Source organism: Euphorbia lathyris, chromosome 5 (assembly GCF_963576675.1).
Source record: "Euphorbia lathyris chromosome 5, ddEupLath1.1, whole genome shotgun sequence".
NCBI lineage: Eukaryota > Viridiplantae > Streptophyta > Magnoliopsida > Malpighiales > Euphorbiaceae > Euphorbia > Euphorbia lathyris.
Window position 1 is genome coordinate 35932391 of NC_088914.1, and position 14679 is coordinate 35947069.

At 37.9% G+C, this 14679-nt stretch overlaps 1 protein-coding gene across 1 annotated transcript; it reads right to left on the reverse strand.

The window, feature by feature from the left end:
- Positions 1-324: 324 nt before the first annotated feature.
- On the reverse strand, positions 325-1933 carry LOC136230583 (fasciclin-like arabinogalactan protein 2). Its single transcript, XM_066019705.1, has 2 exons — positions 1298-1933; positions 325-1201 (listed from the first exon to the last, which is right to left on the reverse strand). Exons 1-2 carry the CDS (start codon positions 1916-1918, stop codon positions 497-499), a joined length of 1326 nt encoding a protein of 441 aa, XP_065875777.1. The 5' UTR covers positions 1919-1933; the 3' UTR covers positions 325-496.
- Between the last annotated feature and the right edge of the window lie 12746 nt (positions 1934-14679).

Here is a 14679-nt window from a genome sequence, read left to right on the forward strand (position 1 = left end):
AAAGTAAGTATAACCTAACCCTTATAATGATGATATAAATGCTTATAACTTTAATATCATAAATAAAAATGTTTATTATATTTTACATTTATGCTTTCTTCCTCACAAATTAATGTAATGTCATGTTAAAGTATTTTTCTCTTTATCTACCTAGTCTACATTAATAAATTAAAAATCTTTTAAAAATACTCGACGGCTCTTATTCCTATCTTATCCAACGCCTCATTTAAAAAACAGTGTATTTAATGAAATTTTGTTGCGTTTTTATTAAAATGAAAATCTAGCAATTACAAGTCCACCGACACCTTCAATTACCAATCAAAAGAAAAAATAAAGTAAACTATTGAAATAAAATAATAGTGTAGGACCAAAAGAATCCCGACCAATTATTAACCATTTTCTACACAAAAGTATTATGCACAAAATAAAACGTATCACCCATCGTAAAAAAAGTGCTGAACGAAAATCACACGTGTATTAAAAATAAAAATTGAAATTAAGAAAAGATTGCCCCTAAACACAAACTCATCATCAGTCCAATAACTAATCTCCCACCCTCCATTCTGGTTATTCCATTATCATCAGCAACCGTTGAATCTTCCGAATCATCATCTGACGGTGCATCAGCCTCTGGTGCATCTGCGTCCACATCGGCATCGTCATCATCCTTTGACGACTTAGGTGACGGTGCTTTTTTCGAACCTTTAGGTGCCGGTGCTGCCTTGAACAATTCCCTCGGCATCAATACCTTATCAACCTTATAAACAACTAATGGCTCCTCGTCCTTAACCGTACCTGTAATCGTCGCCGTCACAACCTTCGTTTCCAACTTTATATCCTCACCGTCATTTTGTACGGTGAAGTCGTACTTATTGGCGCCGTCAGTAGCCAATGTGTTCATGATTCCGTTACTGGATTTCAGCATCTGCAACGATTGGTACACAGGGATTCCGTGATACAACAGCAAGGAAACCTTCTTAGCGGCGGTTAAGTTTTTGTATTTCGGCATGAAACCCTTAATAACGGTATCTGTGGGACAGAACACCGTTAAACCTCCTTCAAGATTATCCTCAAATGTCGACAAAGCTCCCGACGCTTTCAGCAAATCGGAGAATTCTTTGCAGCCTTGCCTTGACATGATTTCAGTCAGATTTAGCGACGGCGCAGCTGTTGGTGCTTCAGCATCAGCCGAATTCAAAGCCTAATCACTCACAGATCAAGCATTTCTTATTAAATTCAAAGGAAATATATACGAATCTGTAAATTCAGTAATGGAGTAAGAATTTGAGAGGAAAACCTGACTGATTTGCATAATGGAAATGTTATACGGAAGCTCTTCTAGAGATTTGACAAAAGTAGAATCAAGCTTTCCATCTTCTGTTCCAAACGCCACTTTTCCACCTTTAAGATCTGTAATATTAACATAACCGGAAGTTCCAATGGCTGATCCGGTGGCCTGAAACATGGTGGAAGTCAAGGTAGTGCCATCGGTGATCTGGTGGAGTTTCTTGGCACCAAAGTAGTCAACAAGAACATGAAGAGAGAGAACGTTCCTAAGAGTATAAACAGAGAGATGCTTAGCTAATAAAGAAGACATGGCGGCATTGTCTAGGGCTAGAACAGTGATAGTCTCGCGGCGGTTGATTTCGGCGGCGAGATGCGTGACAGTGAGGTAATGGTTAAAGGTGGAGAAAGCAGGGTGTTTAGCAAGTATACGAGTGATATTGTGAGCAGAAGTTGAGGAAGCAAGGAAGAGGAGAGAGACGGTGAGGAATAGAATGGCGGAGAGCGACGGAGATGTCGGCATTGTGGCGGTGAAAGGAGAAGATGTAGTAGTATGAGCAGAAGAGTGGGTGTTATTAAGAGCAGAGACGGGAAAGTAGAGTTTGGATTTTGGGGGAGGAAGACAGATTGGCATTAGGTGGAACTGGAGCCCACAAATGAGTGGGGCCCTTGACTTGACATAGAGATCTGTTTTGATATTTTATTTATTTTTTTCATTTTTGGTTTATCTCGGAAGAGAATTTTAACGGCATTTACACAGCAAGCAATATTAGCATATTTCATACTTCTTATTTTGGGCATATTTCAGTTTGGCTCTCATACTTAAATCTATTTATAAAAAGTTAGGATTTGAATTGGAGAGGTCTTGCCTTCTTTTAATTTTTTTTCGTAAGTAAGATTAATTATTAAACTCATCCTATTGAAATATTTGTTTACATATTTAAACTAATTACAACAATTCTTACTAAACTAGACATTTTCAAAATACAGAATCGGAATTGAAAACGAAATCGGAATGTGATGGAATCGTAATCGGAAACACAATTTATTTATTGTGTTTGTTTTAATATGGAATCGGAATCAATACATTAGTTAATAATAATAATAATAAACTTTAATAATTATATTAATAATAGCAAAGATTTAAATTGACTTAAAAATTATTACGTATTTTCTATATTATATTTTATATGTTATATTACCTTTACGGTGTGTTTGTTAGAAGGGATATAGGGGATGAGATAGGGATAAAAAAATATGAGATAAGTTATCCCGTGTTTGTTTGTGAGATAGAAGAGTGAGACGGATGAGGGATAAACCTCTTATCCCTCAAATCCTATACCTAGGAGGGGGGTGGTATAAGGAGGCGGGATAAGCTCCTGCGATTTTAATAGGATGGAAGTCCATATTATCCCTCAAATTAATGTTATGTAGTTTAAATAAGGTTAAAATAGTAAAATATATTATTTTATCCCCATCCCTATCCCACATACCAAACATTAAATAATAATTCTCGACTATCATATTTTTATCATTATCCCAACCATTTATCCATATCTTTATCCCAACTTTTATCCCCATCTCTATCCCAATAGAATACCAAACTGCCCCGTTATCATCTGTGAACTTGATAAATCCACTGTTAAATTCATATCCTTTATACGAAAAATCGATTTTGCTAATTGAAATATATTTTACAATTTTAATGAAAGAAAAACGAAAAAAAATGTAGAAAAAAATAAAAAGAAAACTTGGGACAGAAAATATAATAGAAAATGATGGAATCAAATTGATTTCTTAAAATAAGAGAGGAAATGGATGATTCCAATGTAGTGGGTAATGTCATTTCCATTACCTATTATATTTTGATTAACCAAATATTAGGAAAGGGAATTACTCATTTTCATTCTCATTCTCATTCTCATACCCTATTTAACACACCATGTATACTTCATTTCACTTTTCATCCTTTGTAATCCAACACTTATTTCATACATCAATCCAAGATCCAAATTCTTTATTTGGTTGATTTTATATACATAAATTTCTTTATATAGTTTAGTTTTGTGCATTTTAAGTTAGTTTGTGTTGAAACACCTTTCCACATGATTTTGATTTGATAAAATTATTTAAGATAATCCTATGATTAAACAATTAAATTTAAGTGCTTTGATTTAATTGTACTAATATGTTTGTTCAATGTTGAGTATATTAACTAACGAGAACAGGAACTTTAAGTCTCTAAAAGAAAGACAGAACAAAATCAGCATGAGCAAGGCACACAACAGAAGCTGAGTGGAACATAACTCAGCGTTACAAAAGAAATGTTTTCTTCAGGAAAGCTTGAAGGTGAAGCTGCGAAGTCAAGCTGAGCAAGATTCAAGACGCCACTAAGTCAAGGTGAGTGATAATCAAGTCAGCGTCCAATTACCCGTCAACTTGCGAGACAAAGTCTGACACATTTCAGAAGCCTCGGAAATACGTTTCAAAGACCTTTTCGAGACGCATGGACCATCTGGTGTTTGGCAAGAAGACAAACCTGGCGCTAGAAGACGAACCTGTCAGAAGAAGACGAAACTGGCAAACATGGCTCCTGCGCAAATGAGAAGACAGGATTGACCTGCGGTTCTGGAAGCTGACCACATGATGACGAAGAAGACCGTTAGTCTCAATGGCTATGTCGGATTTTCAAATCATTGGAGCTTCAGAATTCACTATAAATAGACAAGTTCATCACTTGGATCATTGCCGAATATACAAGAGAAAAACAGACAAGCAAAATCTTCACTAAGTCAAAGAATCCAAAAGAGAAGCTGTCTGATTAGAAAAAGCAAGTTCTTACACCAAATTCCAATCATTGTGTAAAAGTCTAGAGTGAATTGTATTCATCTAAAGTGTTCTTCGTTTAGTGAGAACAATCTTGTATCAATTGTAAAGGTTAGAAGAGTGAAGCTGAGTACTCGGTTAGTACTCAGTGGTAGAGAAAATCTGAGCACTCGGTTATAGTGTTCAGTGGCAGATAGGATTGAGTAGACGAATAGAGGACGGTACTCTAGCGATTCGATGCTTCATAATGGGAAACTTGATAACACTGTCTGTAGAAAATCCTCCCACCAGAAAAATTTCACTTAACATTGCCTCACCACGTCCATCGTAGGCTCTAGAGACAACTCTTCATCCTCTTCAATACTTAGTGACAAACGATAATAATCATCATCCATGGGTACTACCTAAAAAAGTTATTAGAAGGCAAGCAAATCTTCTCAAAGATGAGAAAAAACAAAGCCCCTCACAAAAGAGATAATAAAGTTTAATCTTAAATAGGGGTAGTTGAGAGACCATAATTAAGTTACTTTTAAATACAAGAGAATTTAATTCCTTAATTTGCTTCCAAACATGTTATTGAGAGAATAAAATTCAATATAACATAATTAATTTATCAAAAGAAAATGCTAGTTCTAATATCAAATTTTTTTTCATATTATAAAATAACTAGCAATTATTTATGATTTATTGTTCAGTTGATAAGGTAAGTAGAATCTGTAAGAATGATTTTCAGGTTTTTTATTAAGATATCTGCAGAAAATAACGGTAAGCATTAACTGTGATTAAGTACTGAATATGGAGTAATTCTAATATACTTATGAAATAATACACTTTATTATATCATGTGTATACTTAACACCAATTATTTTTCATTGAGATAGCATGCGTCATTCTTTTAGTTGAATGCATTATTCCAAAAATATGATAGAAATTCTCTTAAATATAGGTATATCTCAACGAGAATACATACGGTTGAGAAAAAATAAAAATAAAGATAGAAGATAACTTGCTCTAAGCTAGTAGCAGCACTGTTCTGTAAAAGCTCCTGTTACCCTATGCTAGGGTTTTTTCTCCGATACCCTAACTTGGGGTTTAAGCTTTCGAACTCCGCCTTCCATGTTTTCATCACCGCCGGCCTTATCTGCTTTGTGTGAGTAATCCGCATATTGTTTTCCCTCCCCTTGTCCCTTCAAAACCATATTGTTTTACCCTCAATTGCCTTAACGATGGATACCATAACTCAAAATTGTCTCAACCTGTCGCTGGAAGAAAAAGAGGTGGCACCAGTTGTTATTCCTGAACAGGAGCCGGTTCAGGCATATGATCTTCGATGGGCTTGTGTTGGTCGGTTTGTTATGAAGAAAGAGATTAACGTAGAGGGTATGAAGGTTACTCTCTCAAAACTATGGCGCCCTGCGAGAGGTATGGCTATTATCTCTCTTGAAAACAACAGGTACATATTCCAATTCAATCATACCTTTGATATTAATGCTGTCTTGAATGGAGGACCGTGGTCGTTTGAGAATAAACTTCTGGTGCTGAAGCGAGTAATTCAACCGGAGGAGATATATATTGTCCAACTACAAGAGGTAGCATTCTGGATTCAGTTACATGACCTCCCAACTGGTTTTCGGTCAGAAAAAGTCGCGGTTTCCTGCGGAAAGTTTGTAGGTACAGTGCTAAAAATTGATCCTCGTGATTATGGGGCGAATTTTGCTGGATACCTTCGTGTTCAAGTAATGTTGGAGATTAACAAGCCACTGAAACGACGGATGAAACTGGGTACCTCGGCTACGAGCTGGAGTTCGGTGAATTTTAAATACGAGAGACTCCCTCACTTTTGTTTCTTTTGCGGTCTGATAGGCCACGCAGATAGAGATTGCGAGGGTTTCAGAGCCATCAATGATCCGGAGATGGTAACCCTATATGGCTCGTTCCTTAGGGCTGGTCCAAGAAGGTTCAGTCAAAATACTTCGCCATGGCTAAAATCCTCCCCAACGTTAGTCCAAACCCCAGAAACTGAAGTGGAGCAGGTCAATATGGGAGTTGTAGGTGAAACAACACTGAAGGATATGGAGGACACTGAACGTGATGAAGAAGAGTTACACCTAATGTCTGAAGCTAAGCGGAAGAGATATGAAACAACCCCCCAGAAGAAACCAGAAGGATTTATTAGTGAAATAGAGATATCGGCAGGTTCCAGTGAGGGGGCCAGCCAGAAGCCATGATTACCATCAGTTGGAACTGCCGGGGCGTGGGTAACCCTGAGACAATAAGGGAGCTGAAAGAGCTCGTTCAGACCCACAAACCCGACATTGTTTTTCTTATGGAAACAATGGTTGGGAGTGAAGCGATAGTTGCATTGAGAAATAAAATTGGGTTCGACAGTCACTTTGCGGTCCCAAGTGTGCGAGGAGGTGGAGGAGTGGCACTGATGTGGAACTCAACTTTGAATGTAAACCTCCTGAAATTTGGTGCTAATTTCATCGATGTTAGGATATCTTTACCCCAGGCTGAAGATTGGAGGCTCACGGGATTCTATGGTTTTCCAGAAAGGGGTCGACGGACTTTGTCTTGGCAAATTCTAAAATATTTGAGTATTATATCAGATATTGCATGGACAGTTATCAGGGATTTTAATGACCTTCTGTTTGATTTTGAGAAGAGAGGAGGCAGGCGCCATCCAGAACACTTACTAACGGGATTCCAAGAAACTTTAGATTTTTGTTCTTTATCTGAGATCACAATGCAAGGTTACTAGTTCACCTGGAATAGGTGAAGACGTGATCAGCCGTTGTTAGAGGAGAAATTAGATAGGGGTTTGGCTAACCCCGGATGGCTCGCAAGGTTCAGTTCGGCAGTTGTAAAGAATGTAGTAACCACTCAATCTGACCACTCGGCGCTTATCCTATTTATGGATACTAGCTCCAATGGCTGGGGGCTTGAGGAGTCATGTAAACAGTCAGTCCAGAATACCTGGAACAGCTCGACAGGCGTCCTGTTTCCAGAAAGGTTTGAGCTGAGACAATGCTCTTTGGTACACCATGTAGTCTGACAACCTCTTTGAAGAATAGCTTGGCAGTCGCTGAGGCGTCGTTAGTCTTACGGCATGGTATGAAGTGTGCCATTTTCGAAAACCGGTCAACAACCACAAAGATGGAATCCATGCCTCTCTGAGTTCTGGGTAACCCTAGGACAAAATCCATGGACAGATCCTCCCATATAGTTTCTGGTACAGGCAAGGGTAGCTGTAAGCCAGTATTTGTAGCGTGTCCCTTGGCGGTCTGACAGATATAGCATCGTTCTACGGTACGCCACATCTCTTCTCATTTTGGGCCAGAAATAACGGGAACTCACTGCTGCATATGTCTTGTCTCGCCCAAAATGTCCCCCCAGGGATCCACCATGTAGATCTCGGACCACCTTCTCGTGGATAGAAGTGCAGGGTAAACAAAGTTGGTTGCCCCTCATTAGATACTCATCCATCAAGTGATATGCCCCATCCCCAGGTTGGCGCTGGCACTTCTCCTAGATACTTCCAAAGTCAGGATCCGCCTCAAATATTGTGGATTGGGGTAGAAAATTCCGGCTTCGTTTCCAGGGTCGCGCAAGACAAATAAAAAATCATTTAGAGCGATTAAGAGGCCTGGGGGATATAGAGGAAGCGGATAGAACCATGAGGGAATTGGATTTGGTTAGACAAGACCAGGAAGTATATTGGCAGCAGAGGTCGAAGATACAGTGGCTGCGAGAGGGAGATCACAATTCAAGTTTTTTTCATAAATCTGTCAAGTCTAGGAGGCGAAAAAATGACTTCGACGGGTTAATTAATGAAGCAGGAGTTAGGTGCACATGGAATGAGGGGCTAGCTGATTCAATTCAAGAACAATTTGTCCAATTGTTCAGCTCACAAAGCAGCTCGACGGCAGAGTGGCTCGATGCAGTTCAGACGAGAGTATCAGATGAGCACAGAAGTTCTCTGATAAGAGATTATACAGCGGGGGAAATTAAGGATGCCTTGTTCGATATGCACCCCAACAAATCCCCTAGACCGGACGGTCTGAACCCGGGGTTTTTTCAACAACATTGGGCAACAATTAGAGATGATGTTACAAGGTACTGTTCTAGTTGTCTAAATTCTGGTTCAATCCCGACCTTTGTAAATCGAACAAACTTAGTCCTCATCCCAAAGAAGTCCCCATTGGTCTCAACAACTGACCTTCGGCCTATTGCTCTCTGTAACATCCTGGGGAAAATAATGACAAAAACCATTGCAAACAGACTTAAGCGTATCCTCCACTACCTTATTTCAGCATCCCAAAGTGCTTTTGTTCCAAAAAGATCTATTACAGATAATGTCATGATAGCTTACGAGGTCGGTCATGCCCTCAAACTAGGAAGAGGTGGCAGACAAGGGTATGCAGCACTAAAAATGGATATGTCTAAGGCGTACGACAGGATTGAGTGGGATTATCTGAGGGCAGTTATGGTGCGTATGAATTTTCTGGTTCAGTTTATTGAGCTTATTATGAGCAGTGTTTCCTCGGTTGAATATCAGATAACAAACAAGAATGCAGTTTTTCCGGCTTTTAAACCTTATAGAGGGCTTCGTCAAGGAGATCCGCTCTCCCCCTACCTTTGCATCCTCTGTACTGAAGGCCCGTCAGCCTTGTTACATCAAGCCGAGTGTAGTGGAGCGGTTCATGGTTGTCGTATCAGTCGGGGAGCTCCGTCGGTTTCACATCTGCTGTTTGCAGACGATAGCTACTTTTTCTTCAAAGCTTCAGTACAAGAATGTGTGAACATCAAAGCTATCTTCTCCCAATACGAAGCCGCTTCTGGTCAGAATATCAACTTCTCTAAATCCAATGTTACCTTTAGCGCGAAAGTTCCTGCGGAGAGGCGAGAATATTTGGCGAGCATTTTGCAGGTTCAGCAAGCGGATAGCAATGACCGTTACCTAGGGTTGCCGGCGTCAGTAGGAAGAAGTAAAACGGCAGAATTCTGGTATGTTGTTGATAGGGTCCAAAAGCGGACCCGGGGCTGGAATCTTAAGCGTTTATCTCAAGGGGGAAAGGAGATCTTAATTAAGGCGGTAGCTCAAGCAATCTCGTCCTATGTTTTTCAGGTTTTCTTACTACCAAAAATCATCTGTGAAAAGATCCAGACGATGCTAAATGCGTACTGGTGGGGTCGTGGAATAAAATGGAAAAGGTGGAAATCCTTATGTGTGCGAAAAGAGTGGGGCGGATTGAATTTCCGGCACTTCCACGAGTTTAACATAGCACTACTAGGTAAGCAAGGTTGGAGGTTTCTGTCAAATCCTACCTCCCTTCTCAGCAGATTATTTAAAGCGAGGTATTTCCTGCGAACGGACTTCCGTGATACGATAAAGGATTCATGCCCAAGTGCTGTCTGGGTTAGTATATTACAGGCTCAAACAATTGATCTGCAGAGAGGTTTTCATGAGGATTGGTAATGGTAGGCGGACTCGTGTTTGGCAGGACAAGTGGCTTCCTTCAATCTCGGGTATCCCGGGACAGCCGCAGACACAGGATATCGTGGTGGATAGTAATTGGACGGTGGATAGGTTTATTGGAAATGGTGAATGGAACGTAGAGATGCTTGAGTCGGTTTTCTCTGAGGAAGATAGTAATTTCATTCTGCAAATCCCTCTATCTTCTTTCAATCATGAAGACCAGGTCAGTTGGCGGAGGGAGAAAAAAGGAATACAGCGTTAAATCGGCTTATTACGCACTCATGGAAGACGACCCCAGTCCCCCTGAGACGGTGCGAAACGCACCTTGGAATAAGCTATGGAATATGCTTTGCCCTCCGAAGGTAAAAAATTTCTTGTGGCGAGCCGCATGGAACATAATCCCAATAAGAGTATCTCTCCTTTCACGACGAGTCGATATAAGTCCACAGTGCCCATTCTGTTCAGCATCGAATGAGTCTATCTCTCACATCATGCTTCACTACCCCTTTTCTATTGCAGTCTGGAATTTTTCATCCTTTTCACAGATGCGTGGATCGGGTCTGGTCGAGTTTGAAACCTGGTGGGAGGAGACTCTAAACAACACCAATCCGGATCAAGCAGGTCAAGTTGCTACTCTGCTATGGTACCTTTGGTTCTGTCGAAACCAAAAGGTGTGGCAGCAGAAAGTAATAAGTCCCGAGGCTGCTGCTGCAAATGTGGAAATTATCTACAAATCGTGGCTTGAAGCAAATAATGAAGCAGAAGTATCGACGGTCAGAGCGGACGATCAAGGTAGCAGGGTTGTTGGGAGGAATCAAGAAGGAAGGGTAAGAATAAACTTTGATGCATCGATCCCGCTAAACAGCTTTCGGACGGGTATTGGTGCTGTAATTTGCAACAGCGAAGGCGCTTTTCTTGCAGCAAGGTTCGAATCAGTTTTAGGCCCTTTTCCTCCCGCTGTGGCTGAGGCTATTTCGTGCAAAAAGGCACTTACGTGGATAAAAGATAGAGGAGAAGTGTCAGTTTGTGTCGAGGGAGACTCTCAGATTGTTATTAATGCGTTACGAAGTGATCCGGTAGAAGATTTTTCTAGTCTGGGGATGATTTTATCAGACTGCACATCAATTGCTCAGGCTATCCCAAATTGTGTGTTTCGTTTTGTCCACATGGAAGGCAATCGGCTAGCAGATGAAACAGCCAGATTAGAACTTTTTTCTTCGGACTTTACTGTAACAACTTCCACTCCCCTTCACTTGTAAGCTTATTGGCATTGATTTGATTCATTTATTCAATTCATTATTTCATTCAAAAGAAAAGCTAGTAGCAGCACTTTAAATACTTGACTTATTCAAGGTTTGGTATTTGGATTAAATGAGGGAATGAAGATTTTAAAATGTTTAATTTATACGTTAACCTTATTTATTACTTTGACATTAAATATTTGTTTGATTAAGTAATTAATTTGTTATATGAAATAGATGAAAAGTTGAAATCAAAGAGAAATAGTAAGAAATTGTAGAGATAAAAATAATGAATGAAGTATTATTATGGTATGGTAGGGTATGATGATTGATGATTAAATAAGAATAGAAGTGGTTTCATTAGACAGGTAGAGAGTTGTACAAATTGCACATAAAGACAGACATCATTCATAATATGATTAAGTAATTAATGGGACAAACAAGAAACATCATTTATTAGCTGTAATGCATACTCTCATTTTCATATATACATATAAACTAATCATAATCCTGCCATCTCTCCATTTACATCTATTTCAGTTTAATTACCAACAACACTCTCAAAAATAATACATAAATAATAAAACCTCCCTTCATTTTCAATTCACACTATTAATACTAACTTGGCTATAATCTATCTATCTATATATCCAAACATGGACTTCATTTTCAACCTATTAAATTTTATTCCCACCGCCATATAATGCTCCAAATATAATGAAATTAGCTATATGAGCATTAACTAGCTAATCTTTATAATCATACAACATACAAGTAATAATTAATGAAATACATATGTACAAATTTATTAAGGCACAGACTCGCTTTTCTCCCTTAATATTTTCTTACAATCCATGAAATTTAAACAGCTGCATATAAAAAGTTAAACAGAAGATTACAACCCTTCGATCCATGATATAAACTATACGATAAGGGTATTATTAAGTTGACTGAAATGTGAGAATGGATAGTGGTAAGAAGTCGGGTCAAATAAGCAACAAACCGGAGCAAAGAAATAACAATTCAGAGCTGTGTGGAAAACCCACATTGCGTGTAGATTGTAAAGAAGCATGTGTGCCTCTTTATTTTTAATCCATACGCCATGTGGCTATTCCTACGGGCCGTGTAGACTTTCAAAATTACCAAAACATTTTGAAATTAAAAGCCTATATGTTGTATGAACTTTTTAAAATGTCATTATCGTCCCTCTACCTTCCCCTAATTACAACTTTGTCATCCCTTATTTATAACTCTTGTCATCATGAACTTATTTACAAGTTTACTCTTTTAACCATACCATATTTTATCCTTAATCTTTTCTCTTTAATTAGTTATTCGTTGTCTTTACGTTAATGGATAATATGAATTCATCTAAACAACTTTTTTATCAATCAAATATAATTTTCTCTTTTAGAGTGTTGGTGGGGTTCTTCCTTTTAACAATGAGGATTTTTCAATTCTTACGGGTTATAGTTGGTAAATCTTTGAGGTTTTAAGACTACTTCAAGTTTAGTTTAAGAATATCTTTAATAGTTTATTATTTAAAACTATTACCCCAAAACCAATCCGTATCACTATAAGAATCGAATGGAGTTAGCTAAAGCTAATAAGGCTCTCTTAGTCCAAATGTTTTCGTGTGATAATAAACGTTTTAAAATTATCTGACTTATACATTCAGTCTTATTCTGCCGAATAGACTAAAGATGTCCTAAACACCTGTATATAGGCTCTTAAGCTTTAAAGGAAAAGCAAAATCTAGTCACTGAGAGATCTTTTTCGCGATCTTTGAAGTTCGGCTTCATATCAAATGTACTTGACTCTAGACATTTGGTACTATTCTTTCTGGGGGAATCTAGTCATTATTCGTAGGGCTACTTTTATAAAATTTCTTACTATATTATAATTAGTGTTTTTAGGGGGCAACAATTTTTTCCAACTTGCGAAACATATTCCAAAAGAACATTACCGTCTGGCCTTGAATCAAAATCGAAAAACTGCAAAGCCAAGATCCTGACATGTGCAATCAAAGAAATTGTTCTGCGTATGGAACCGAAGCGTTGAGAAAGCATATGCCAATTGGCACTACTAAATCGAAATTGATAAAACCTCTCTTTTTATATTTCAATCAATCAATGTAGAGTCTTATTTAAGGCGCTATTATTTTTTTAAAATAAAATTTGCATACAATACCCTTACATTAAAAAAAAAAAATTGTTTACTCCACTCCATTTGATTCGGACCCATAACCTTTCTAGTTATAGGTATGATCTTAACCACAAGCCTAAGAGTTACACTACATTTAATTCGCTATTATTGATTAAAGAGAAATTAAAAAGTGGAGTTTGAGATTTCAACAAGACATGACACGGGTTGAGAAAAGAAAAGTGAAATTTTGTGGAAGAAGCCAGGTTAGAAAAAGAAGAATGTGCAATTTTAACCAATTTAGGGGATTTATTCGTGGCAGGAGTTATATCTGAAAATGCAGCAGAGCATCACATGTTTTGTTTTGGTTAGAAACCTATGAGAATTGGTGTGTTGTGTGAGAGTCTCCCTCTATAATTACATTACATTACTCATGCAATCAAATTTTTTTTTTTGGGTGTTTCTTTTTGCATGAAATCCTCCCTCTTCGACTAGAAGGTGTCACCGACATCTCATATGCGCGCGTCCACCTTAGGAGGCGAATCTGCCCCATATAGCGCGGTTGGCACCCCAAATTAGAAAAGAGAAGATCAAAAGATTAGATTCACTCCTTAAAATTCTCTGATCCTTTTGAACAGAAAATTAAGGAGATTTACTCTACGTTGAGCAAGAAATCTGTCAATTACCAAAAATATTAAAAGGGCGTTTGTTTCAGCTTTTTGGAGGAGCGTTTAGCGTTTCACTCTAAACCACATGAAATATAGCGTTTGGCTAAGTTTATATAACCGCATCATTTAGCATTTTTTCTGAAAACTGCATTCACGAAAAGCTCATCTTTTCATAAACAGCTGTTTGCAGTTATATGTTATTGACAAAATTATCCTTTTTATTTCCGCAAAATATGTTTATTCTTTAACATTATTTATATTTCTACCACATAATTACCGGGAGAACAAGGTTTTATTGCGTTCAATAAATATTTTATTTTTATATAAATTATTTTTATTAATTTGTGTAACACATTTTTTATTTTATAATAGGATAAGGTGCAAAAATACCCCTAATATTTGTAGCAATGAGCAATCTTAACCTTAACGTCTAAAATTACGCAATTATACCCCTAATGTTGGCAGCCAAAAGTAATTTTATGGGCATTTTTTCACATTTTTCCTTTTATAATTTCATCGTTGATTAATTTAAAACATGTCCATTTTAGACATTTTAAATCCGAACAGCAACAGTTCAATATAATTTTACCAAACACTAGTAATTAAACCGCTAATAATAAACAGCTAACAGCTTACTGCAACTGCAAACAGCTAACAGCAACCGCAACAGTTATTAGCTAACAGTTGAACCAAACAGGCCCTAAATAAGAGAAATCCCTATAATAATAAAAATGGGATTTTGTTGGCCCAACATAAAATAAATTTTATTTTCATGTTTATAGAAAGCTTATGTTTAATTTTAGGGTATAGTTTCCATTTTTTATAAATAAAAATAAGAAGAATGAAAAATAAATAAATAAATAAATAATATACTAACCTCCAGCTCGGCGAGCTAGAGTTCAGTCCTCGTCTGGAACCCATTTTCGGTCCACTCGACTTCTCCAAACGCACCCGAACACAAACACGAGCTAACCTACGAAGTCTAGCCCATCCCCACACCTATGTCTAAGCTTTAAAAGTCTCTCTAACCACAAGGTAG

Excerpts from the sequence above, each read along its gene's own strand:
- LOC136230583 (XM_066019705.1), bottom strand. The coding sequence starts at position 1,918 with ATGCCAATCTGTCTTCCTCCCCCAAAATCCAAACTCTACTTTCCCGTC. Across the intron at positions 1,202-1,297 it reads CCATTATGCAAATCAGTCAG|GCTTTGAATTCGGCTGATGC; the intron begins GTTTTCCTCTCA and ends GTGAGTGATTAG.